General features: G+C 49.9%; 9 protein-coding genes across 9 annotated transcripts; 6 read left to right on the forward strand and 3 right to left on the reverse strand.

Moving 5' to 3' along the window:
• Window positions 1-334: 334 nt before the first annotated feature.
• FMAN_07613 (uncharacterized protein) lies at window positions 335-1,986 on the forward strand (the record flags this gene model as incomplete). Its single annotated transcript, XM_041831257.1, has 3 exons — window positions 335-834; window positions 880-1,077; window positions 1,125-1,986. 3 exons carry the CDS (start codon window positions 335-337, stop codon window positions 1,984-1,986), a joined length of 1,560 nt encoding a protein of 519 aa, XP_041681839.1.
• A 270-nt stretch (window positions 1,987-2,256) lies between these two features.
• FMAN_07614 (uncharacterized protein) lies at window positions 2,257-3,486 on the reverse strand (the record flags this gene model as incomplete). Its single annotated transcript, XM_041831258.1, has 1 exon — window positions 2,257-3,486. The coding sequence occupies one exon, from the start codon at window positions 3,484-3,486 to the stop codon at window positions 2,257-2,259; it is 1,230 nt and encodes a 409-aa protein (XP_041681840.1).
• Window positions 3,487-4,713: 1,227 nt separating this feature from the next.
• Window positions 4,714-5,553, forward strand: FMAN_07615 (uncharacterized protein; the record flags this gene model as incomplete). Its single annotated transcript, XM_041831259.1, has 1 exon — window positions 4,714-5,553. The coding sequence occupies one exon, from the start codon at window positions 4,714-4,716 to the stop codon at window positions 5,551-5,553; it is 840 nt and encodes a 279-aa protein (XP_041681841.1).
• A 34-nt stretch (window positions 5,554-5,587) lies between these two features.
• FMAN_07616 (uncharacterized protein) lies at window positions 5,588-6,259 on the reverse strand (the record flags this gene model as incomplete). Its single annotated transcript, XM_041831260.1, has 1 exon — window positions 5,588-6,259. One exon carries the CDS (start codon window positions 6,257-6,259, stop codon window positions 5,588-5,590), a length of 672 nt encoding a protein of 223 aa, XP_041681842.1.
• A 719-nt stretch (window positions 6,260-6,978) lies between these two features.
• FMAN_07617 (putative 60S ribosomal protein L5) lies at window positions 6,979-8,107 on the forward strand (the record flags this gene model as incomplete). The annotated part of the gene is made up of 3 exons (XM_041831261.1): window positions 6,979-6,981; window positions 7,148-7,185; window positions 7,240-8,107. 3 exons carry the CDS (start codon window positions 6,979-6,981, stop codon window positions 8,105-8,107), a joined length of 909 nt encoding a protein of 302 aa, XP_041681843.1.
• A 2,865-nt stretch (window positions 8,108-10,972) lies between these two features.
• Window positions 10,973-14,635, forward strand: FMAN_07618 (uncharacterized protein; the record flags this gene model as incomplete). Its single annotated transcript, XM_041831262.1, has 3 exons — window positions 10,973-11,027; window positions 11,127-13,209; window positions 13,261-14,635. The coding sequence occupies 3 exons, from the start codon at window positions 10,973-10,975 to the stop codon at window positions 14,633-14,635; spliced, it is 3,513 nt and encodes a 1,170-aa protein (XP_041681844.1).
• A 2,037-nt stretch (window positions 14,636-16,672) lies between these two features.
• FMAN_07619 (uncharacterized protein) lies at window positions 16,673-18,849 on the forward strand (the record flags this gene model as incomplete). Its single annotated transcript, XM_041831264.1, has 3 exons — window positions 16,673-16,758; window positions 16,814-17,689; window positions 17,739-18,849. The coding sequence occupies 3 exons, from the start codon at window positions 16,673-16,675 to the stop codon at window positions 18,847-18,849; spliced, it is 2,073 nt and encodes a 690-aa protein (XP_041681845.1).
• Window positions 18,850-20,343: 1,494 nt separating this feature from the next.
• FMAN_07620 (uncharacterized protein) lies at window positions 20,344-20,547 on the forward strand (the record flags this gene model as incomplete). Its single annotated transcript, XM_041831265.1, has 1 exon — window positions 20,344-20,547. One exon carries the CDS (start codon window positions 20,344-20,346, stop codon window positions 20,545-20,547), a length of 204 nt encoding a protein of 67 aa, XP_041681846.1.
• Window positions 20,548-22,095: 1,548 nt separating this feature from the next.
• Window positions 22,096-25,828, reverse strand: FMAN_07621 (uncharacterized protein; the record flags this gene model as incomplete). Its single annotated transcript, XM_041831266.1, has 5 exons — window positions 22,096-22,323; window positions 22,373-23,124; window positions 23,174-25,343; window positions 25,399-25,443; window positions 25,640-25,828. 5 exons carry the CDS (start codon window positions 25,826-25,828, stop codon window positions 22,096-22,098), a joined length of 3,384 nt encoding a protein of 1,127 aa, XP_041681847.1.
• Window positions 25,829-26,622: the final 794 nt, after the last annotated feature.

Below are 26,622 nucleotides of genomic sequence, written 5' to 3' on the forward strand. Positions count from 1 at the left end.
GACTTGGATCTCAAGATCTCAATTGTTATTAACAAATGCCACCATGGTCGGTAGAAATCCCAGTCCACCTCGCCGACAACGAGCGTGCGCTCCTTGCGCAAGAGTCAAAGCAAAATGTCACTTCCAGGAAGGGAATCTGGAGAAGCATATTTGCGATAGGTACTATATCTCTCTCTTTTAGTCTTTGTCTATGATTTTTCCATAGTAACAGAGTAAGGTGTGAGACTATGAAGAAGGACTGCTCCCCGCAGAATACAAGAAGCCTGAGAAGACCTCGCAGAATTAACCACGTTAACGGGTATGATGATGCGAACTTGTATGAGACGTAAAGCTGATGATCATAAACATTATAACTTTCGAAGAGCAAGAACAAGCCGTTACTACGCGCACAAATAGTTCGCCAGAGTTTACTATTTTAAGCCATAGGAACTGGGCACAGCAGCCAGGTCGAGACAGCGATAACAACCAGGACGAACTGGGATATGACAGGTCTGCCAGGAATCCAACCCAGACAAACACAAATTCAAATAGGGGCATTCCACAGGCTCCACTTGGGCTATCATGGCCACAAGCGGCTCAAGTTCTAAGCCTCTTCCATGAAGAGTTCACCTCCCAGTTCCCCTTCGTGACAGTCGGGAGTCATCACACTGCAGAATCACTGCACAAAGGCAGTCCATTTCTATTTCGGGCTATAATGATTGCCGCTGCGCCATTATCTGAAACCGAGGTGGCCAAGGCGAGACGCAACATACTCGCATACCTGAGCTTCAGGGCAATGGTCGAGGAAGACAAGACCTTGGACATACTACAGGGTGTCCTGGTGATTATTGCTTGGTAGGTTGGTATCATGGTGTTGAAATGCATGCTCATGATTCATAGGGCACACAGGTGTCACATCGACAATAGTCAGGTCACCAATTTGGCCTATCTTGCTCTTGGCTATGCACATAACTTGGGTATTACCCAAGACATGTCATCAGCTCGAACAATGAGCTCACGAGCGTCTGACAAAGAACAAATGACAAACCTGCTGGAGGAAATACGGGCTCTTCTAGGGCTTTATTGCGTTCTCTCAATGTGAGTCTACTAGTAGCTAGTATTTCTTTTCTAACAAAGGCTTCTAGTGTGTCAACAAGACAATCACGACGAAATCCTCTCGACATACCCTACGTGGAGACTTATCTCAAGATTGTCTCACAAGCACAGGCAACCCCATCTGATCATTCAATAGAGTATATCGTTCGGTTCGTTCAGATGGGTGAGAGACTTTCAAGAAGCTTTGGCGAGCCACATAAGCGCACGCTGTTAAGCCCATATGCTGTCCTTCTCGAAGGAACTGGAAGTCGTTTTCGCAATGATCTGAGTCGTCTAGCAGAGTCAGTCCCCATTGGCAATGCTGAAACATGCGGCCAGACGTTTGAGCTTTACCGTTTATATCTCCTAGTGCGTCTCTTTGAGCCAGCAATTATCGTAGCATGCCACCCTGACGAGGGCGTTCCTCAATTCGTCTATCTTTTGACATGCTTACGCAACTGTTTTCACGCAATGCAGTCTTTTTTCGGCATTCTTCTTGACTCGCCCGTTGGCCTGCTATTGCGCCGTTCAATACTTACATACGACCAGATTCTCTATGTCATGTTCCAGGCTGCAAAGCTACTTCTAGTTGAGATCCCTGACTGGGATACTCAGTCTATTCGGCAGACGTTGGGGATCACCAATATACTAGATCAGATGGTATCACGTTATGAAGAAGCCGAACGATTGCGCAGGGCAGCGGTGAAACAATTTGTCTTTTCACCGTTTGGGGAAGAATCACCGAACGAGGTGACTAGTACATCAAGACTGATAAAGGAAATACGCTGGCTAAAATGTTGGCTCGAGTCCAGATTTCAGGGGCTGGGGGGAGAAGTTGAAGATACATATCGAGATGCATTGAAACCGGCTTGGTCTCTAGGGCTCTTGGAAGGGATGCCATGGAAGGTCTAAAATATCCGATTGACTTTTTTCACTGGAGCCACAGTCCTTGACTAACGACTGGGCTCTGAAGACGCACATATGAACTCATTAATGCATAGATGAGAGGCGGTTGAAGTGAACATCGGTGGTTTGCAGGGTATCATGGTTGATATCAGAAAAAGCTTTAGAAAACACCACCATAACTCCTAGAAAATGCCGGTATTCGCCACCCATATCTTACAATCGTGCCAAATGTCCTGTAATACCATGGCCCTATCGTTCATCATCTTCTACATATGCCTAATCATCAGATTCGCCGTCAGTGAAAGTAATCTCAGGTTTGTCAGCATCATAACCTCCAAAAGTATCTTCCTCAGAGATCTCGGACTGTTCATCGCTTGACCATGCAAAGCTATCTCCTTCGGACAGCTCAGGCTCCTCGACATCATCATCGAAGAGCCCCTTAACGAGCAAGTCCCAACAATCAGGATCAGCCATGTCAAGGCCCTCAATTCTGACACGCCATTTATCCAGGATATTGCCCTCTTCATCATATGGCTCTCGTCTCATCCAGCCAGTCCATAAGGCAATGATCTTTGAGGCAGTCATAGCGTCGACCTTGAACCACTCCTGGTGGCAAACGTTGCAAGCACATCCCTTTTCTCGCTTCCTCTGGTTCCAGAGCTGAGCATGTACAATTTTCTCAACCTTGGCGTAGTGCTCGGCCGGAAACTCACCGAGCACTTTCACGTCGTAGCCGCACTGGTATTTCCATCCTCGCATACGCTTACTGACATCTTGAGAAAAGCCTATCTTGATATAGGGATGCGCGTCGTGGTAGCTCTCAGAATAGGTATAGAGGTAGATGTTGCCTCCATTCTTTGTCTCCCCCTCCTTTAAGGAGCGAAGAAGTAGCTTCTTCATCGCTTTATTAGTGTCTATGATCGAGCGGCGACGGGAGAAATCTTCGAACTCATGTACAACTTTGGGGCTCTTTGGCGAAGGTAATTTGGGTAGTAAGAGCTTTGGGGACTGTTTTTTTGGAGTGGAAGGGGACGGCTGGGATCTGCAACGAGAAGCAGGAATAGACATAGGTGTATTGTTCTTGAGCTGAACCTGTTGTTGCGACGAAGTAACAGGAGCGGTTGGTGGTATATCATCTGTTTCTTTCCCGGGTTTGGGAGTATCTTCCTTGTCCTCATTCTTGACATGCACCACTGTAAGGGGCTCAAGGACTTTCTGCCACTTTGACAAATAAGGAGGACCATGTTTCTGATGGACACGCTGACACATAATCAAGCAAGATACTTCTCGGAGTGTGGCCTGAGCAGCAGAAAAGCTTCCTTGATTAACTGCTTTCTCCAAGAGACAAGTGATAAGGGCCGAGTTGGCTTTGCTGATTGGATTCTGGCAACGAGCTTTTTTCGTCGTCGAAGCATGGCATTTTTTCATGTCAGTATCGATGTTGAGAAGCTCGTAGAGGGAGGCAGTAGTAGCTGGCCAAGAAATCTTGGAAGTGGAAGGGGCCATATTGGACAGGTCCAGAAGCTGAGCTTCGAGTTTACTGGGATTGAGCTGCAAGAAGGAAAGGCTGGTGGTGGTTTCTATGCCAACATGACGCTTGCAGCGCAGGGAGGTCTGACTATATATAACTTGATGAGGGTATCTCTAGGCGCCCGTGTCCTTTGGGGGCAGTGTCTACGAGGAGGGCCTCCAATGTTTCTACTACTGCAGGATGTGTCTGCCTCACAGACCGTGGTCGTGAAAACAGGCCGGGGAGGACTTCAGCTGGGTGGAGCCGGGGTAGAAAGACGCTGGATGATATGATGTTCTTGGTGAGAGGAGCTATGATCTATTGTTTGCCTTTATATGGTTCTCTCCGTCTGTGATAGTCTGATTCCCTACCTCACATACGCACACTCACTCAGTAGTAACGATGCCATTCACTCATGACAAGAGCATTACTAACATACTGACCTCTATCTTGGCCCAAATCATTGCTGAGGCTTCAGCGGGCAGTTGCCTCGAGTTTGAGGGATAAAGAGTCGGCGAGTGTGCCATTTTAAGGTATGGATGTTGGCAGATACTAACTATCCAGTACTAGTTTATGCAGTTGGCTCTACATACCCTGGTCTCGAAACCTCTGCGCCCCCTGCGAGTCCTATCATCAAGGGTCACGAGGCATCCGAGGGCGCCTCGAGTCAAATCCAGTCCCAGTTCCGTCTCTAAAATTGGTGTTTCTCAAACGCGCAATCGTATGGGGCGTTCTACCGAAGATATTGGCGACATCGCATCACAGCCACTCGGACGGGCCGTTGCGAGTTGTGGGGATAGCTTCCCAAGCATGGCGTCACTTCTGCGGAAGCGACCTGGATTGCATCATCAACCCTATGAATGAGTTGGAGGGCGTTGATATGGAGATGGGTTGCAAGTTCTCGGGTAGGAATCACACTTCTCTGATTGAACTATAGCGATTCGCAGTTGTACTACCTAGTAGGGAGTAAGTTGAGACGTGATGAGGAGCCAATCAACGAGAATACTAGACTAGGTACCTACTCTGAGGCTACTCGTAACTGTAATCGGTGTAACAACACCCCGGTTCTGTCAACCAAGAATACCTTGTATCTCACGATTGACTCTCTGAAGCACAAAGATAGACCATCAGTTGAATCGGTCGACGAACCTATCACTGCCATTTAAAACTGTATTGGCCGATACTCTCACAATTCCACAATTTTGATTACAAACACTCTCATCATGCCACCGACCGAAAGTCAACCAGATGCCGCTCAGCGCATGTACACTGAACGAGCAACCAACTATGAGGATTCTTGGCACCCCGACTACAGCAAGCGATTCATGGAACTTGTTCCCATTAAACCCGGCGATCGCGTTCTCGACCTCGCATGTGGAACTGGCCTGGAGGCTGTCATTGCAGCAAGGCACGTCGGCGATGACGGGATTGTCGTCGGTGTCGACATAACTGAAGCGATGCTCTCGGAAGCACGCAAGAAACTGGATCGCGACGAAACATTGCATCGTCGTATGAAACTCGTGCGACACAGCGTCACGGACTTGACTGGTTGTCCAAATGTAGACAGGGACAGCTTTGATCTCATTCTATGCTCAAATGCCTTTGTTCTGTTCGAAAACCCAGAGGAAGTTGTCGCTCACTGGCGAGAGTATCTCAAGCCAGGCGGCAGAATTGCCATCGACATCACTCATGAGTATAATCTTCGCTCGGGCCTGCTATTAGAGAAAGTCGCTCGCCGATTGGGCATGCCATTCCCCTCCAACCGAAGTTGGATCAAGTCCAAAGAGTCTTTTAGTCAGATATTGGAAAGTTGTGGGTTTGTGGTTGAAAGGGTTGTGACTTTGGAAAAGATTGTTGGACTTGGCTCGACGTATTTCGGTCTTGACAAGGCAGATGAGCAGTTTGACTACGTTGTCAATGGCCCTCTGACTGCCTCGATTGTAACGGAAGAGTTGAGAGTCAAGGGGAGAGAATATTTCAAAGAAGAGTGGCACAATGCTGCAGTCGATGGTGAGGTTGAGGTATCTGATATTCTCTACGTCTATATCGCCAGGAAGGTTTGATATACGAGTGCTCCTGAATATTCTCAAATCTATCTCATATTTTTGCCTTGACTTTCTGAACCTTTCCCTCAACGGATATCCTTGGATGATCACCAGCGAGCTTCAATCCAGTCACTCTCTCCAGCTCATCAACGGCCTCGAATGCTCGGCCAAGGTTCACCTTGATTGTTTGCAGTCCTTGTCGGCGTGCTTCCTTCAAATTCTCCCCGATATCATCGAGAAACATTACTTCCTCTGCCTTGATACCAACCTCCCAGCTCAAGCTTCGCCCCCGAGCTGAATGAGCATTGGCTTTCGCGAATTCGTTTACTCGGTCGAGAGCCAGCTTATAAATGGCTGGATCTGGCTTTCGGATTCCAACATGGGCGGAAGAAATGAAGACATCAAATATCTGCCGCACAGGCTCGTCAAAGAAATGGTCCTGGTGGAGCTTATGCCCAGGCGGAAAGATGACAGTATTACTCAGAGCTGCGAGAATGAATCGCCCATCCTCCTTCAGCTTTCTCAATGCTGGGAACATCCATGGGTCGGCTTCGTTAGAAACGGTCATCATCTCGTTGAAAAGCCATTCTGCATGGATTGACGGAACGGGAGGGGTTTCCTTTGGGAGACTGGGACTCTTGTCTTGCTCCCGCTTGTAGAAGGTCTCCCATCTGACGGGATCATGAAGGTCTTGACTGAAGCCCCTGAAGAACTCTTCATTCATCTCGATTTCTCCTTTCTCCAAACGATGCCAGAAGCCGTTGGGAGCAGTCCTGGATATTGAATAGTTGACCCACCCTGGAGGGATCCCCAGGCTTAATTCATAGTCGAGGATTGCTTGGAAAGGGGAAACGACCTGGAGGAGTCAGTAATTATGTATGTGGGATAGATGACTACGTGTCTAGAGTCGAGTTGCCCAAAAGATTGAAACGCAAATTGCGATTGGTGGTCAACATCATGTCTCGAATCACTTACACAAACACCCCCTATATCGAACAACAGAACTTTGGGCTTAGACTCTGACATTATATCCGGCTTGACAGATAGAAAGGAAGAGGCTTGTATGAAAGTGATCAAAAGGTGAATACAAGAATCTGAAATATGTAAGAACTTGACCATATAGCCACTACTCAGCGTATTCTTGTGATCTTCTATCCCAACAGCGACTCCACCGAGGCTTGGGGTATCCGAGGAGCCTCGGCAGATCCCCCATCTGGGTTGGCGTCTGGGGAAGATAAGATAAGATAAGATAATTTTGCAGACACGTGACCAGTCTTATCCTCGTCCCCAACCCAGGTCCAAACTGGAACAAATGAAGCTAAGCGATGTGGATTAGGGCTATGAAAATATCCCCCACCATCGAGAATTTACGGCTTATTCCTCTCTCAGCACCAACTTTCCAAACTTCAACACTCAAGTCGTCGTTGAGCAAATACCGTCAAGATGGTAAGTTAAGGCCTATCGCAAGGGAATATCTTCGCCGGAGAATTCCCTTGGTGTTTTTTTCTTTTACGGCAGAAATGCCAATTGCTCTGAAAGAGTCACCGCAAGTTGCTTCGGAAGGAGAAGAGCATCTGAAGCGCAAATTGCTGACTCGGGGATTTTGTGACAGGTTTTCCACAAGTTGGTGAAGAACAGCGCGTACTACAGGTGAGCTTACACTGGGTCTCCATCCACCTTGAGAAATTGCTGACAATCTCGTAGCCGCTACCAGACCAAGTACAAGCGCCGCCAGCAGGGCAAGACCGATTACTACGCCCGAAAGCGCCTCATCACCCAGGCCAAGAACAAGTACAATGCTCCCAAGTACCGCCTGGTCGTCCGCTTCACCAACAAGGACATCATCTGCCAGATCGTGACCTCTGAGATCTCTGGCGACAAGGTCTTCGTCTCTGCCTACTCGCACGAGCTCAAGGCCTACGGTATCGAGCACGGTCTCACCAACTGGGCCGCCGCTTACGCTACCGGTCTCCTCATTGCCCGCCGTGCCCTCAAGAAGCTCGGCCTCGACGAGGACTTCACTGGTGTCGAGGAGGCTGACGGTGAGTTCAAGCTCACTGAGGCCGCCGAGACCGATGATGGCGAGCGCCGCCCCTTCAAGGTCTTCCTCGATGTTGGTCTGAAGCGAACCTCCACTGGTGCCCGTGTCTTCGGTGCCATGAAGGGCGCCTCTGACGGTGGTATCCTTGTTCCCCACTCCGAGAAGCGATTCCCCGGTTACGACATGGAGACCAAGGAGCTCGATGCCGACACCCTCCGAAACTACATCTTCGGTGGCCACGTTGCTGAGTACATGGAGACCCTCGCCGACGACGATGAGGAGCGTTTCCGCAGTCAGTTCCAGAAGTACGTCGATGACGACGTCGAGGCTGAGGGTCTTGAGGACCTCTACACTGAGGCTCACGCCGCCATCCGTGAGGACCCCTTCAAGAAGGCCGAGAGCGACGCTCCCAAGAAGACCAAGGAGGAGTGGAAGGAGATCTCCAAGAAGTACAAGACCAAGAAGCTCACCAAAGAGGAGAAGGAGCAGCGCGTACAGGAGCGTATCCAGGAGCTTCTCCAGCAGGAGTAAAAAGTTGCTTTATCTCATCAGGTCACGGGCATTTGAGGATTGTTAACCTTGGCATTGGGTTTGGAGTTTCGAGGAAAGGAAAGGTCCGTAAACAGGATCACATGAATGAATTACCAAAAAGATACCTTCCAGCCAAATTCCATAGTTGTGGTGAACGGGCATCTCATTACTCCAGCTGTCTAAAGCTTGCCATGCGTAGTCCTCATGTTTTATGTGTGCATGTGTATGCATGTGTGTGCAGAAATGGAGAGGAACCCTTACCCTTGGCGGGCCTAGCGTGGCAGCTGCAGGATTAGTGCGAGTCTTATTTTCAGGGCTGAACCTTGGCCATGAACCTCAGCACCCACGAACGGTCTAATTGAGAGGGCTCTTTCGGTTGTGCGAAATGGTCAGCACTTGACATGACTGTCAGCATTTGGCTTTGTTGTTGCGTATCACTTAGCATCGTTGACAGAAATGATAACCGAAGAAGAAAATGGAACGCATCCGACTTCCGTGTAATAATCTTGTAAGGCTCCGAAGTTAATGTCTGATAGAGTTGATACCGGCACCGTTGGCCGTGTTAGGTTCCTTCCGGATATCTCGGATTTCCTATTTCTATAATATCGCACTTATTGAGGTATACGGAATTTGATTTTGAGGATAACTAGGTAGTAGATAGGTAGGCTGACTGGCTGCTCGATTGCTCGGAAAAGAGTCCATTTCAGAGACGTCTATTCGGAAATGGTCATGGTGTGGGAATGATGGAGTATATAAGACTTTGATAAATACCACTTACTTACTAGAGTTTGTGCCCGTCATGCTGGTCGAGATTCAATAACAGCGGACTGAGCAGTATTTCGAGAGAATCGCAAATTGGGGGCCCGCCTTTCGCTCTCGGAGAAGGCCATGATTCCGCGGCCGAGAGCATCATTCAGACTACCTAGTCTGTGCGATCAGTGACGATTCTGGTCAATGTGGCGCGTGCTGGGTGTGTGAGAGGGGGCCCGACGTAACGTTATAGAAACTCCTGTCGCAGCTGGTGTCGGATCGGATGGACCCGGTGGGTTCCTCAACTGGTGCGAAATGAAGATCGGATATATCCTGCGATGCCAACCCTTTTCTGCTGTACAGCAAATGTCTGGGAAAAGGGAGACTGGCCCACGATGTCCAAAAGGGTTCAGTAAGAAACTTCGGCACAGGCCAGGGCATAAGTCGGCATCTCTAGACATATTCCCCATTTCCCACCTCCCTTGGAAAATGTTGTGCGACGGGAGAGAACTCTAATGACATCGTCTGCCAAGTAATGGAGGGTCCAGCACTGCAGGAGACTCGAACCTCAGAGCATAATGGAACCGACCCGACCTGACTAAGGTACTAAGGTAGTAGTGGAGGTATGATACCTCCTGCAGTCAAATATGACGCCGGATTTTCGGACTCTGGTCAATGGAACAAAGCTCATCATAACCAATCCTGGTAACACCTGCCGCAAGAATTGAGTGGTTGTGAGAGAGGGGTGACGTCTTTTTGTTTGCTGCTTTGCTCATGATGGGCTGAGCCGAAGGTTGCATACAGTGAACAAGGGTTTATCTTGACCTCGTGCAACGACTTATCATGAATCAATGCAGTCATTATTCCACTGAGGATTTACACAGCACGCCCAGTTGGCTGGCGGGCTCAGAGCCCGCTTACATACAGCCACATGGATCCAATCCCTACATCAAATAACCGCGCTCTGCACTGGCGTCCGTTTTGATACTTGATACAACCAGGGTGCGGTCGGCTCGGTACATGCGGGCGGGTATGGGAATGACCTAAAGGCAAGGTAAAAGTACATGTACCGATAAAAAAACAAATTTACCTTGCCCTTACGTACGGCTGTTGAACTCAATGCCTCGTTTACCCGTAGCAAGGCGTGGCGACGAGGCGATGTTCATCTTATTGTATCACTGAGTGAGACTCGAGATTCAGCTCGAGACAGAGTGCGCTATTCAGCGTCACTTGTATCACAGGACCTCCATGTAAGGTAGGTAAGGTTAGTGCCTACCACTATTGTAGGCATTACAAATTTCGTCGGACTGAATTGCAAGCCATCCGTGGACGAAGTAGTCTTGATCACAGGGTTCGGGCTTTTGCCTCTTGAGACTAACTTGGATGAAATGTCGTTTGCCTCACCGACCGCCGACGTCTTGTACATATGTATTGTTTCAAACGACTTATAGGTATGGTTACCTCTTGGATAACTAACCTGCCTCATGCTATTGCGCTGGACTTTCAACTGCTTGTGACAAACCCCTACCCCGCTATTGGATGTTGTCATAATTCTCCCCCGATTTCCACTTCACTTTCTATGGAGATACAACACAACATACTCATCACTTCCAGGTTGCTTCCCATCTCTATCTAAATCTCCTCTTTCATCCTCCGTCGTCATTGTTCCGACTCGTCGAGACCACCCTCGTGCATAGGTAGTCCAGACCAAGCTAACCTTAGTAGGTACCTCTCGGATGCCCACATAAAGTACATGTACTTTGCGAACCGCTACCAGTACTCACTCTACTGTATTTGACTACTAACCATACCATCCATACCTTAGTCTAAGGTAGCTCTTAACTATACCTCATTCAGCCCATCTCCAGGATTCGCTAGCCATCCATACCTTACCTTTCCTCGGGGCTAGAGCCATCGATGGCATCCATCCCAACACAACCACTACCACCTCACCTCTCTGGTCGATTCTCTCCTCTCTCATCACTCATTACTCATTCACCCTTCACCTCCTTCAGTTCGGCGCCAGCTTTTATAAACACTGTTAAAACTTTTATAAGTTCTTATCATCATTATCTCTTTCACATCTTGGACAGCCGTCTCGGCTCCCCTCCCACTATGGAGCAGGTTCATGGTGTTGATGTCAGCTGGATGACCCATGGTGCTTCCAAAGGCATGTTTCCCACTCGCCACTCGCCCAAACTCCAAAACGCGCATCGCGTCTTTTGTTCTGACGCTTTAGACCAAGACCCAGAGCTAATATTGTAAACAGATAAAGCAGCCAGGAACTCACCGCCCACCAAAACTCCCTCAGCCGCTCTTCCAAGACAGATCCCTGGCGCAAACTCTAGACCGAAGTCGCCGGCTTCGGCTCCCACAGATAACGCCTCCGTAGACTCCAATATCTCGACCAATGGCCAGTCCACGACTCCAAATGGCTCCTCAGCTACAAAACGAATTTCACGCTCCAATTCTATAGATAAACAGCCTCCTCCTGGCACTTCGCCTCACCGTCGCAATTCATGGTTCTCCAATATCTCTGCCAAATTCTCTTCCTCTAATACACCACCGGCCGGTCCTCCTTCGCCAGCTCCCATACCAGAATCGTCGCCCGCGCCCGCGCCCCCGTCAGACCCTGTCCCCCCCAAGTTGCTACATACGAAGAACGCCGTGCTCCCCCATGCTGCGAAACCCGACGGCGATGGCCCTTATATACCAGCTCCGCCCAGGAGTGGACAACCCGGCTTCTTGGGCATGTTCCGGCGCCTGTCTTCTTCTAACAATGGGGCTCTTTCGCAAAGCGGAAAACTTGGCCATGGCCTTGTCGACAGGGTGGTTCTGAATGTCGACCAAAGTCGAGAAAGATGTCCTATATCGGAGCTCTCTTGTGCCAAACTTAGAAGAGTCGCATTCTGTGTGGATGTTGAGATTGCGCCCCAGCCCAAATATGCTGATCACGATTCTTCATTACCTAAAACGACCGACAAGGCTCAGAAAAAGAAGTTGACCGAGAAGGGTGAGGGTGAGGCCCTCAAAAACCCAAAGGCTGTAGAAGAGCAGAAGGAAACCATCGTGGAAGTCAAGACAACCGGAGAAACATTGCCAAAGGAACTCGAGAAGGAAGGGACTGAAGCACCTCAACAAGTTGGTGAAGTGGCCAATGGCAGTCCAACTCTTGTGTCAGAGAAAAAGGAAGAAAACACCAAGAAGAAGGAAAAGAAGAAGAAGAGCGAGGAAGAGCGAAAGGCCAGAAAGGAGAAGAAGCGAAAACTGGCCGAAGCCAACGGATCCATTCCCATGGAGATTCATTATGACAGCAGTGATGATTCGGCCAAAACAAAAACGCCGCCCAATGGTCCCGAGACCAACAAGCCTCAGACGGCACCTACCACGAACCCTGTGCGAGTATACCGAAGATGCTGCCAGCTTCGCGAAACGCCAATTTTGAAAAAGATCACTGAGCAACTCACCGACACGGCCAACTACAATACCTCGACTGGCACGGTCAACAAACTTGATCTCACAGATTATTGGCTCCAATTACCAGATCTCATTACTCTCGGAGATTACCTTGCAATCGTCCCTGTGAGGGAAATACTTTTAGAGAACAGCGGGCTTGGCGACGAAGGTCTGCGAGTTATCCTAGCCGGTCTGCTGGCTGCCAAGAGACCAGCTGTGAGGCGGCGGAAACCCAAACATGACGATGAGGATCAAGGAGGCGTAGTAGAGCGACTTGTCCTGAAGAACAATAAGATAGGTCCTGATGGATGGAAGTATCTCTCGCTTTTCATTTATTTATGTCGATCGCTTAAATTCCTCGATGTCTCCTACATTCAATTCCCGCGCCAGCCTCAATCACAGCACAACGGTTCGCTCAACAATGGAGTTCATATACCCCGAGGTATCTCGAGCATCTTCTCCGCTGCTTTGGGAGAGCGATTGGGGGGATCAACGCTCGAATTAGTGAATATCGGCCAAACGGGGCTGACAATGGGTCAGCTTGGAACAATCGTCGATGGTCTGATTCAATGTGGCGTGAAACGACTCGGCTTGTCGCACAACCAGATCGATGCAGAGGGCATGAAACATGTTGTCAAGTTTCTTACAGAGGGTCACTGCGAAGGTCTCGACTTGGGCGGCAATGATCTCAGCCAACACACTGAAGCCTTAGCAACCGCCATCGAGAATGATGCGACGCTCTGGGGACTCGGCATGGCCGATTGTAACTTAACGCCTTCGGCACTCTGTAAGATCTTACCTGTGATGGTCAAGCTACCGAATTTGCGATTCTTTGATTTGTCCCAGAACCCAGCATTATTCCAGTCCACCCCCAGCGCTGTTGGTCTGCTCAGGAGGTATGTACTTGATGGCCCTCAGCTCGACTCAGGTATACTAACCGTGCATAGATATCTTCCCAAGATGAAGGTGTTGAAACGTATGCACCTGGAAGATGCTGCGATGACGCCAGAACAAGCAATCGCAATAGTGGAAGTGCTCCCTGAGGTTAAAACTCTGGCACATATCAACATCACCAACAACGCCGAGATTGTCAAGCTTGCCGATGCAAGCACAGAAGAAGCGCAAGAGGAAGCTTGCGCTCTTTATGCGTCTCTACTTGCGGCAGCTCGTGTGTCCAAGAGTCTCATTTGTGTGGATATCGAGGTTCCTAGTGAACATGCTGGAGAGATTGTCAAGGCCATGGCTAAGCAAGTTGTTGCCTACTGCCTTCGTAACATGGAACGACTTCCCGATACTGACGCAGGTGCGGTTCTGGCATCGACGCTTGCTGAGAACAACCTAGAGGCTGGCGAGAACAAGTTGCCACCTTATCCTGATGTTCTCGCACATCTCGTTGGACACGACGTCCTAGACCAAGACGAAAGCGATGACGATAACGGTTCAGCGCCTGATGAGGACTATGTTATCGGAGGTACTGGTGTGGTCAAGGCGCTTGCTTGTTGCCTGAAGAATCGTGGCGATGAGTCACGGAGACAATCAGGCGAATTTATTCGTGAGATTGAGAACGGAGCATCAAGCCCTGCGGCGACCTTGTCCACAGGGGGAAAAGCCAAGGATATGTCAAAGCATCTATTGATGGGTGCCCGCAAGATCCGCCAACGTCTCCAGCCAGCGCTCATCAAAGCAAGGGCAAATCCTGATGATGACCACAACCTCCGCAGGCTAACCTTCCTCGACGACACTTTGCAAGGAATTATCAAACGTTTTGAGGACGAGTACCCGGATACCCGCGAGGATCCTGCATTGCAAAGGCGCCCCCGTGCAGAGACGAAGGGCAGCGAAGAGTCGCCTACCACATTGCCGCTCGAGGATTCTGCGTTGGCTTTGTCGGACAATGAGGACGAAGGCGAAATTACTGGAGGCAAGCCACTGTCGAGGTCCAACTCTATGGCCAAAATACTGGTTGAGGAAGAAGGCCGAATTCTCCGTGCTGGTCATCGCTTTCGTGCCGGCCTTATTAAGGAGGAGCAGATTGACCTCCTCAGCACAATCGATGATATCGGATCGGATCCTAAACACGTCAGGATGCTTATTGAACTGGCTGAGGATCTCGGTGGAGAAATCTGGGAACTAGTCAAGGAGAAGGGTCCCGTGAGGGCATTCAAGGAGGATCGAGATATTGCTTTTAAGTGCATGGAGGCGAGCGATCCAGAGCACTGGGCTCGATTCGCTGAGGCGCAGTACAAGTCTCGCGCGAACATTAGCATCCCATCAGCAGCGAAGCAGGGAGAGATGGTGGACGAGAGCGCGGTTGCTGATTGAAGTAGTGGGTTGCAAGAAAGATGCCGAGATGATGCCTGTATAAATTTCTGCTACGAGAAGACGGAGTCATGACGGGTTGATTATGGCCTGTGCATCATCATGAGTAGAGAGAAGGATGTGGATTAACATGACATGTTATGCGTATAGAAGTCAGGGCGCCTCGCTAACGACTGACTGTCTTTTCCCTTTCGTTCTATTTTTGCTTTGAGCGGGGAGTTATGGATAGGTTCTCTTTCAAGAGAGAAGTGGCTATACTATACTATCCATGCGCGAACGGAATTACAAATACGTGCATATTCTTGGGAACTGAGTGAATAATACAGCGTCGCGAGCGCAAGTCGATCTCTGTTAAGGGGCATTGGAGAGTGTGACACTACTTGGTTTATGTGTCATGAGCTTTCCATCGAGAACTACGGGGTACAAACCCTGGATTTGTCCTGGGGCACAATGTTGAACTTGATCCTCAGTGGATGTTCGCCATATAAGCTTGAGTAAGGTAGGTACCAACCTACTTGGTAAGGTACCTAGGTAGTGCATGATGTGCAGTGCAGCTCTATACTTATATCTGGGCGATGCGGCGTGGCCGGGATGAGCACGGGGGTTGATCTCAGCTTTTCAATTAATTAGTTCTTTTTTTGACGCCAGAGACGGTGGGAAGAAAGGCAACAAGTTCTAGCTCGCCCGCTGTTTCGTTTTGGTCAAAACCGTGAGATTCGGTTGGTCCGCGACTTGGAGTCCTTAATTCGGCCTGCAACGTGAGCTATTCTGCTTTGGGAAACATGAAACGCGAACCATGCCCTACGGGGCAAAAGGGGGGGGGCACAACCTCTTGCATCTCCAACGTCTTCAGCTTCAGCTTTCAATTAATATTATACTCTTGTCAACTTCTGTGCGCGTTTCTTTCTTTTTAGTCGTTTCATCGGATGCAGTTCGAGCGACTCTATTCGCACACAAGTCTCTCGAGTCCGCTTTTATTCCCGTCTTGAATGCACAGCCTCATGTCGAGGCTTCCTCGGGGTCGTATCTGACAGGAGGGGGGTGATGCGCTCACTGATCGTGACGGTGCTAAATCCAGAAACTTCGCATTAGGTCCAGGCTGCGTTGAAGTCTAGATAATGTGGTTGAAGTACTCCGTAGCAGTTGCGCAGTCATCGCCTTCGTCATTGGGCTGTGAGATCTGCGTTTCGTCTGTCTTAATACAGGAGTTATATGTGCGAACATGGTTGCTGAGCTGGCAATGCGAGGACAACAGACCACAGATTCGAACGCTTCTTTGCTACCCAGCCATCACGAACACTCAACCGTTCTCTCGTCCGTGTTGAAGCAGCGAAACGACCCAGCATACCAATGTGTGGGTTGATGCTCATTCCATTTCCTGGGCTCCTGGGCTTCTCGCCGTGGGCGTGGTAATCATAGCTGAGGTCGAAACAGAAGCACGACCTTCGCCTGCGGGCTACCCGTTGACATCAGGCTCGGTTGATTGGCTTCCACCCGTCCATCTAATTCATGCAAATGCTTGCAAATGCTTGCAAGGCCCATGCTAGGGTCCCATGCGGAATCCTTGTACAGCCTAGGATCCCTCGACCACTTCTCTGGTTACGAGATCTTGAGCGTGTCTCTCGTCTCTTTTGGTCCAAAGACTTCCTGGTCTTTTCTCCCCTCTTCTTTCTCTTCTGTCTTACGAGCCTTTTTTTTCATTCGTTATGGTCTGTCGACCGTTGGTTATTCGTTCGTTTCTTACACTCATTTACGCTTATGTTTAGTCTGTCGTTTCCTTGCTATATTTGCTATCCTTGAGGCGAGCTGCGCTCATCAACGTAGTCTTTCCACCCTTTTTGACCATACAGCATCATTTTCACCTCAGATATCACCCAGTGATCTACGCACCTTCACACTTTGACTGTTGCCCAACGAGTGTCGTACATGACCGACCCCCCTTGGCTTACATCTCCGAATCAACTTCGCCACATTGTATGACAGCCTCTGAACAAATCAAACCTCAAACTCCGTCATCCCATAAACCAAATCACATATACGATGGAGGGGCCTCCTTCTACCCGGTCATTTAGACCATGGGTGTGGGAGAAGCCTGGCTCAGTCATGAACTTTGAAAACTTCGAAAGGTATTCAAACAACAGAAGTCATGTCTGACTACGGCATCCAACTAATCCGAGATAGTATCTCAGAAGAGCCTGGCTCCGCGACGACTACACGACCCCCGACTAGCCGGACCCGAGGCTTCACCACTTCCTCAGGACGGCAGACCGTCAGATGGCCCTTTCACAGCTTCAGCAACTCACGATCTTCCATTCCCAATTACCCTCGCAGACCGTCCAACTCTCGCTCTATCCCGCACAGTTCGGGCTCTTTTCCTCGCCGTGCTGCCGGCAGCATAAGTCGTTCTGTCTCTAGCGTTCTTGGTAGCGACATCATCCCTGACTATGTAGTCAACTTCATGCGCGGCGAGACGCCGGAGACTCTCGCTCGAAGACACCGCATCCCCGATAGTCCTGAGCCCGGACAGTTTCAACGCCCACAGGAATCTCAACTCGACTTTATTCACTCGGCCTCAAGTACACCCGACAACTCGAGGCCGGGTACTCCGAGGGCGGAACGGGAGAAGATGCTCGTGGAGGAACGACCGCAGCCTACCCGATCTCTCATGACAGGATGGAGAGCTGGTGTTGCAGCCAACATGTTTCTAGCTTTCCTGATTCTTGTGGCTTCTGTGGCTTGTCTCGCTCTCGCCTCGGCCCAGGGACATATGTCAACATGGGAGTCATCGTTAATGGAGGGTAGTTCGACTATAGTCGAAGGTATTGCTAAAGGGATCTTGGCGGCCGTGAATGTGCTTGCCATCATTCTCATCGCTGGAGCCAACTACGTCGTTCAAATCCTCAACAGCCCGACTCGTGCTGAGGTAGACAACGCCCACTCAACCTTTAAGTGGCTCGACATTGGTATCCCATCTCTACGAAACATGTCACTAATCTCTTCGACCAGGGCAACGCTGTCAGGTATCATGATGGTGTTTGCCCTCCTTTCCCAAGTAATGTATGCAACCCAAAATCTGAAGACATATATTGTCACTGACAAATTAAAGATATAATTCCATAATTATTACTACTGAACACGCCGAGAATTCCAAGTCATCGCTTAATGTCAACGGGCCTCTTCTCGCCGCTATCACGCTAATTAATGTTGTTCTCATCCTCACGTATGCCATCGCTGTCGCATTAGCACTCACCAGACAAGTATTCAGCCCACTCGTCACGCTGGGTGATGCTCTGAGCTCGTTCCTCGCCGATCCCGATGTCAGCACTCATAATTCATGCCTCATCACCAAGGAAGAGATCAAGAAGGGACTATGGGGAGACCAAGAGGGCAAGTACTGGTATGCCAAGACAAGCCGCTGGTTCAATGTTCCATCATTCAACCGATGGGCTATTTGGTTCATGACATGGATCATGCCTGTGGGGTTGGCAGCTGCGGCTCTGGCACTGGGGGCTGTTAAGGAACCCAAGGAGGCCATTACTAGGTTCGGCAAGGCGGCAGTGGTATATGAGCTGCCCGCGGGAACGTCAAGGTCTGGTATGGCCGTTGTGGCTGCGTTGCCCCAGCTCCTTTTGGGTCTGCTGTACCTTTCCAGTAATGCGCTGCTCACCCTGTTCTACCTGTCTCACGAGCTCTCGCAGTTTACATCGGACCCGCTTCCTCTGCGCGTGTCTTCAGGACAGCCACTCGGTTCACAGACGACTTCACTATATCTCACCTTGCCTCGGCCCGTATCCTGGATACTCTTCTTTCTTGTTACCGCAATGGCTTTTCTCCTCAGTCAGGGTATTCTTCTCGTGTCAGTGGACGGCATAAAGGGAACCACGACGGGAATTGGCTTCAGCCCCCTCCCGCTACTCATCCTCCTCGTTCTACTCGTGCTACTCGGTCTCGGCATTGCTGGTCTAGCACTCCGGCAGGTGGATCCCTGTGGTTCCGTTGAAGGCGGAGAACCGGCCGGTAACCCACTCGCCTTAGTAGGCGGAACGTGTTCGGCGGTTCTGAGCGCACGATGCCACCGAGTACCGCGAGAGGGCGGCGTGGAAACACTCGAGGTTCGTTGGGGCGTGGTGCGAGAAGGTGTAGGAATGAACGCAGGACATGCGACCTTCTCTGGAAGACCAGTGGGTGACATCATGGTTGGTAGAGCTTACTCCTGAGGAGATGAATTTATACTAGCCGACTGGTTTTTGGGCAACGATTGCATTCTTTAAAGCGGGTCTGATTATTCTTGGGATGCTCATGGTGTTTTGTTGCAAGAGCGCGGTTCATACTGTAGGCACGGATGATATACCTGGCGTCTATTGGGAAAAGGTCTCGTGTGAAAAGTTGGAGTAGTTAAAGAGTCAAATTTCCGTAGGTAATTTTTGTACAAGGCTGAGGTAAAACTGCAATGAAGCTGAATGTACCAGTTCGACGTGTTCCCACGTGTATGCAGTATGGTATTTCAGCCAGTAGAAACGATCGACTGGGGCGAGAATGAGGAGATAATGCCCAACAAAAGAGATCGGGTCACACTTGTTGGTCTAGATATCTCATATTGTGAAACGACTTGCTTGTTGGATATGAGTGGATAGCATCAGAGAGTTGGGACATATGATCGGCAACTAAGATAATAAAAAATGGGCCATGGACTGACGGTCGAGGTCAAGAACGAACACGAAACAGATCATTCTGAAGAGTCAAAGTCAAAATGAGGAATAAAGAAGGCGAATGGTGTCAGCAACAGACGATTCGGACCCTCCCCCCAACTTATACACTTCTGTCAACAGTTGATGGTTGAGGTTGGGTTTTAGAACAAAGAATCATCGTAGTGATAAGAAAAGGCCAAGGGTGGGGAAGAGTCATCGAGAAACAAAGTTCTCTAAATCCATCCGTCACTGAAAACAAGGCAAGGACCGTAAAAAAGGAACCCCTTTGCTCTCGACCGTGTTGGATAAAGGAAGTAGAAGATCTAGAAGCCGACTTGGAAGACGTAGACTTTGGTTGGTCAGAGACAGGGGTAATCTCTCTGAGCCACCAGTGGCCCAAGCCAAGGTCATACGATTCACTGCCACATCAGCCCAAAAGTCGGGCGTTTCTTACAATTAGCGAGGTTATGATTGGCCAGCTGTCTCATTCCCTTCCCATTCGGGATCTCCTGCCTGCCCAGTCGTCGGTTCGGAAGCAGTTCATTGTTTACCTTGAGTGGCAGGKGCGGGKACGTACTGCACTTTCCCTTAGGTAGGCTGATGAGGATGACCCCATGAGGATACAAACGGAAGAGTTGGAGCATGGCAGGCAAGTCAGGTCCACTCCAGGTACCGACGTGCTGGCATGAGGAAGGGGCACCTGGCACCTCATTAGGTTGAGGCAACCTACCATGGAAGGCAAGTAGGTAGTAGGTACTTAAGCACAAGGTCTGCACTTCCCAGTCCGTCGACTTGTTTTCTTTGACTTTGACTTTACACATAATTCAATATACTACCTATAGTATATCAAACCTACCTAGGTACTCATACAATATTCGTCTATATAACTCAACTCTGCTGAGCCTTCTGCTTACGAACCACTCTTCGACCTCGACTACTACCTACACTCCACGACCACAACCACAACCATTCTTATAATTAGTCTTCGCTTTCAGACTTAATATCCCAAACATGACTTACACAATGACCGCCCACCTCTGCAAGCAGATCTACGCTTCCTGGCGTCAGACCCGACAACCTTCTCCCGACCTGGCTCCCCCAACACAGACTCCTTCGTCTATGTTCGGTCGTCCAATATCGCGATCCCCTTCACCCCCTGCTCAGCGATCAGAGCGACGCCCTTCGAACGCTTCTGACACAGAATGGCACCCCAACAGTCGTCACTGAGGAAATACAAAGACTTGCGATTTTGCCTTATTTACCCATGACTTATGAAACGGGTCGAACTTTTGCATTCAGGACACGGACACAGCATCTGGCGCATATGACTTTGTTATGCTGGACGGGATTTGAAGCCGTCGCTAAGCTTCCTCTTTCACATTACCCCCAATCTGCGAGGTCCTGGAAGACCCCAGCACCTCTTTTTTGACGCCTCTCGGTACACCTGCAAAAGTTTCATCAAAAGATGCATCAAAAACAGCCCAGATCTGTGGGGTCAGTATGCCAGCGTGGGACCACAAGGTGTCAATCACGAAATCTGGTCCCAGGTTTGCGTGCCCCACGTTCGCATGAGAAAACGCCAGAAACCGACATGCAAATCATCATTTCTTCTGAGGGAATACAATATTCTTAAGGCGCCATGTAAAAGGACGGACTGGACAGAGACCGACCTTTCGGACAGAGGCTTTTCTTTTTTACAATTGTCTTTAAATTGTTCAGTGGTTGAAATCAGCAACCTCTTTTTCACACTAGATACCCAAATGAAACTCAATATTCTGAACCAGATACCATTATCTATTATCTCCAATCGTTCAACCCTGGCAACCCATGACTCGAAATCGACAACAGTGGCATGACCATCTGCCCACATTGAACACCCCCTGTGATCGGGGTGCGCCGCCAGTCTCTCTTTTGCGGGGGTCCTCAGGGGACTCGCTGTGGCTGGTGAACTCTATCCTGAAATGGTATTTTATCACGTGTCATCACTACAAGACTCGATCAAAATTACCCAAGGTACCTATGGTATGTTCAGCATCAGCATAGAAAATTGACCAAGCATGGATTTTCTGATTGTCTTTGGGCGAAGCAAGGAAGATGTCACACATTGCTATTTATACCAGGCATAGAACCATACCCCAGCTTCATCTTTAGCCCTCCCCAGATTTCAACCCAGCTGGTTCTCCAATTCCTTCGAAGAGCTGGAGCAGGAAGTGCTTCTCCTTCGGATCGGTTCGGCATCCCCACCGATCTCACGTACTTGGACCTGACCTATTTCCGAACCGAACTGCTCAACTTTTGGATGTTGGCCTATCCTGCTTCATCATGGGTCTACTGGTGTGAGAAGGTTGACTGGTGACTGGCGTATGCAAGTTGGTCCTATGTACGGATAATAGGGCTCCATGTAACACTAACATCAAGCATTCTAACGTATCACTGAATAGTTAAGCATATATGCACTAATGTAAACAGAAAAGTGTCTGTGCTGCTGTCCATTTGTATCCGCGTCGCTTTTTCGTTTACGTCGTTTCGTTTCTCATGCATCAAGTTATATCCTATCCTGTTTCTCCTCGTCCAATGACCAAGGACCGAACATGTATTCCTTTGTCCTCATATAAATCCCTCGGTAACCAGTTCAATGGCTATATCTACACGTCTCTGGAGGCTACCTAACCACCTTCTACATGCCCTGCTTAATGTTGAATATACCCCCCGTCGTCTCCGTGTCCACCGGCGGCTTCTCCGCCTACATCGCTTCCGCGTGCTATGCCGACGTCTCTACATCGCCGACGCAGCCATTGTATCGATTGTGGGCTTGGATGTTAATCTTGATGGCTGCTCTTCCTCTCCACTACCATCTGGAGACTCCTGCAAGGCTACGTTACCCTGGATCCGTCTCTTGGCAGCTCTCTTGTCCGCTTCCGTGATGTTCTCCGCCTTCTTTCGCATATCAGGAGTCCACTGTGGCTCACTAGGCGTGTGGCCAACAGACATGCCAACTCGGACCTTCACAGGGAATCAGTAGCTGTGCAACTCACCAATGTGAAGTACTTACCAGAGTTTCAAGTGCATCCTTGCCGTTGTCGACAAGATCATCGTCAAACACCATTCGCCCAGGTTCAAAAAGCAGCAGAATCGTGCTGCCACCAAACTTAAAGTATCCAAGCTCTTCTGCTCGGTGGACTTTCTCGCCCTCCTTGCGGGTAATGACAGTGCTGCCTACCATCATTGCACCGACACAAATTACCATGACGCGTCCGTGATGTTCACTGTCAATTGGCACGAGAACTCTCACATTCTCTCCGTAAACGTCCAGAGCCGATCGAATAGCCATGGGGTTCACCGTGTAGTATTCACCCTCAATTGTCTTGGGCTTGCCCATGACACCGTCCACAGGGATGTGGAAGCGATGATAATCCTGGGGAGCTAGTCGGAAGATGCCCAGAGCTCCGCCTTCAAACCGAGACACATCCTCAGGGTATGCGTCGCCGAGGAGCCTCTTCATGTTAAATTCACGACCCTTGACCCAAATCTTGGTAGCGACTGTGATAGAGTTGAAGACGACGCTCCGACAATCGGCTGGTGAGACGATGATGTGAGGGTTGTCGGGCGCAGAGCAGGGTCGAGCGCCAGGCTTCAGGGCACGGTAGAAGAACTCGTTGAAGTTGTTGAACTCCTCCAACGGCAGCAGAACTTCCGACATGTCGAGACCGTGGAAAGCAATGAACTTTTCAATTTCATCCTTGGATGCAGGATCGTCAAACTTCTTACCCTGCTTAATACTCAGATTTTTGAGTAGTTTTCGGACTGTAGCCTTGTCAGTAATGCTGGTTTTGCAGGCGAGCACTCTGCTTACTTCGTTTGTTCTCCATATCTCGAGATTTAAGTCCCTTGTACAGCAGACGAATGCCGAGTCTTACATAAACACTCATCTTCTCCTCGTTGATCTGCCCCGTGAGACGATCTTGCACAAGGATATTGGCCGAGTTGGCACCCAGCTTGTAACCACCGTAAGAGATCTTGGTAATGACTTTCGAGTACCACTTGCGCTGCGCCTGACTGGCTGTGACAAATCCACCCACGAGCACGCTGTTGACTTGCCTCCAGTCTTGGCTTGCGCATGTCGCAATATGGGTGATGATGTCAGCATCCTTGCGCTTGTTGAGTCGCGGCTGGTGACAGATAGGACATTCTCGGATCTCTACGACGTGCTCTTCAGAACGGTCATCACTGCTGTCAGACTTGTCGAGGGGATCGCCCTCCTCATCTGCAGGTGTCTTCAAAGTGGGGACGTTTGAGATGGGAGTCTGAGTTCCCAACGTCGAGTCCAGTTCTAGAGCGCTGGGGGTCTCTGAGCCACCGTTGTTGTGTCCATGACCAGGCACATGAAGGAGGTTCTTCATATCAGGCACCAAGCCCTTGAGTTTATCTGCAGCAGTGCCTGAGGATCGCCTTCGTCCTTCCAGTTGGTCCTCCAGGCAAATGACGCACTCATCCATCGTAAGCTCCCAATTCTCGTCGTTATCAGCATCACGGTGGGGGAATCGCTTGAAAAAGCCGTCGATGGTATTCTCGGTAAGCGTAGAACCCAAAGACTCGAGCATTGTTGTGAGCTCGATTCTGCTGATGCGACCACTCTCATCGGCATCATATTGCCGAAGCATGGCTCGCCAGAACTGTTGTCGGAGGGCATCATATGGCATGTACTTCGCGCGGAGGTAAAGAACGGGGTTGTGCTTCTTCTCCCACTTTTCGGTATTCTTCATCTTCAGAGGAACGTTATACTCGTAAAAGTCGGCATCTCCGCTGTCCATGTTGGTCGAGTCAGGATCAGAACCAGTGTTGGCGAGGACATCCGCGGGTGCCAGCTTGTTAGGATCGGGTGCTGAGGTAGGAGCAGGGGCGGGAGTCGCTGATGTCATGCTTGTATTGGAGGCGTGCTTGCTCAGTGGAGGACGAATCATCTTGCTGATACTGGAGGAAGAGTTGGATCGTGACATGGCGAGCTTCTTGAATCGTGATCGCGAAGGAAGCGGTTCGGCCTGTGCAGGGACTTGGAGATCATAGAGTCCGGTTTCTGGGTTTGCTTTGGGGGCTCTCTCGATCAATTGGTGGATGGGAAGATCGCACGAAGCAATGAAATCGTTGCCGGAGTATTTATCGTGGTCGATGACAGTAAAAGCGAAAGAGTACTGCTGCTCGTGGCTTTGGATATGAAACAGCATCTTCTCGTTATAGACGGGGTTGAGGTCATGGCGAATGCGTCGAGTTCGGTATGTCTTCTTGCCGAGGGATGCCACAACGAAAGGGTCCATATCGAAGCTTGTGCGTGTAAGGTTGGATTCGGGAGGCAGGTCTGTGATCTTGATGACCTCAAGGTAGATGATTCCAACAACGTCAGAGCCACTGCTGGCAAAGGCATAAGGGTTGTTGCGTCTCCTCTTCTTCAGTCCTCGAATTCGAAGTCGGCGCTTGCGTTTGGTAGCATCTTGTTCACCTTCGTCCTCATCACCCTCATCGGAGTCGTCATCATCGAAATCGTCATCGTCATCGTCACTAGGGCTATCCTGAAGGTTGGGGGCGGATTGGGAACCTGTGGGCGCCAGGTTGGGTGTCATCGAGGGTGTTACGTTTCGAGAGCCAGCGGGGGCGGTTCCTACGAGGGCTTGGAACTTTTCGAGAATTTGCTGCGGTGTCGCTGACGGGTTCGTCAAGTCAAATAATGAAAACTGTAACTGGACTTCACCAGAGACGACACTCGTCTTCTTGCCGGGACGCTTGCTCTTGAGACGGTACCAGGTAGGTTCCTGTTCCACCTTGTCGTTGTTGAAGATCTCTTCGAGAGCGAGATCGAACTCGCCCATGTAATCTTTTCCAAAGCGGTCCTTGTCCCAGCAGATGACATCCAGGACCAAGTTCTGGACAGATGTGAGGGGAATCTCTTCGGTGACGTTCCACTCCGGGTTAAGAGTCTTGGGAACATCGTTGGTTACGATTCGAGAGTCGCCGCTAGAGAGAACGAGGTACTGAAGGTCAACTGTCAGCATTGGGGACACGGTGTCGAGCGAGAGAGGAACTTACGGGATCGGATGTGCCGCTTCGATCCTTGGCTGCAAGGTCTTTTCCCTGGCTAGATGTTAGCAGAAGTCAGGTGGAATGAATTCACACTCGATTGTTCTCTCGCTGCCTTGCTGCTGCGCCGATTAGACCGGGCAGAGCGCGATGATGGCTGGAGAGACCTGCAGCCAGCTCGTATAAGAGGGCGTGAAGTGCATAAGTACCAAGGGACAATCGATATGTATAGTACCTTTATGATATAAACTCTAAGGGCCAGACCATTTCCAGCGTCCCTCGAAGGGCTCGTGCTATCATTTTTCGAGCGCATGGGAGGACTGTTGCTGCGGTTGTTTTTGGTTCTTCCGTTGGTGTTGCTGACGGAGTGTATGGTTGTGGAGGAAGAAGAGGAGGATCGAGAGGTCGATTTGAGCCGTGTTGGGATGATGCGCACCATGACGAAGAAAGGGCCTTGGCTCGGCCGGACTGGGGCTCCAACAGCTGGAGCTCCCTGTCACACACAGCACTGCAGTCTCAAAAGTTATGGAGGGTGATAGATCGATCGACAGCGGGGGTGCTGGAGCTGTAGTAGGTAGGTACCTCAAGCACTTGGGCTGGAAGGGTGTGGTGCGGTGTGGTGTGTCCAGGCGTCTTAGGCGCTCAGCTCAGGCGGATTTCCTAGCGATAATGCCCACAAAGTGTCCTGTAATAGGTGTCCCAGGGGCGAGGGCCAAGGTTGATTCCGCTTGTAGCTTTGGGGGGTTGCAGACCGTCGTGGGATTGGTGGGGATGCTTGATAGGGCGGGGAACGAACAACCCAAAAGTGACGTAGTGAAAACCAGGAACAGATTTGCCCTATTTCAACTTTGTTGTCTTGAGTATCCCTCTCTCTCAAGTTAATCTGTTGATGTTGTAAGAATTTTCAAGAGCGTCGTCGCCCGTTTCAGCTCGAAATGACTTCAAGGGTTGGAGCTTATGATCGCCGTTTATCGTTTCAGATATGTACAGCTTGCTCGCTTCCACAGATTCAGCTCAGCTCAGCTCTCGAAAAATGGTTGGTAGCATGAATGAAACCCGTTCTCGACCCCCTTTTTTTCAACGGGTGTTATAAGTCGTCGTGTCGGCTCGTGGCTTAGATTGGCTGCTTCATTCGATATTCGCCGTGACCATTCCCGCTGTATTCTCTTCCCTCTCTCCTTTTCTTTTCGTCCTATTGCTCTTCAATGATTGCTCAGCTCGTACTCCAGATTC

Source organism: Fusarium mangiferae, assembly GCF_900044065.1.
Source record: "Fusarium mangiferae strain MRC7560 genome assembly, contig: FMAN_scaffold005, whole genome shotgun sequence".
NCBI lineage: Eukaryota > Fungi > Ascomycota > Sordariomycetes > Hypocreales > Nectriaceae > Fusarium > Fusarium mangiferae.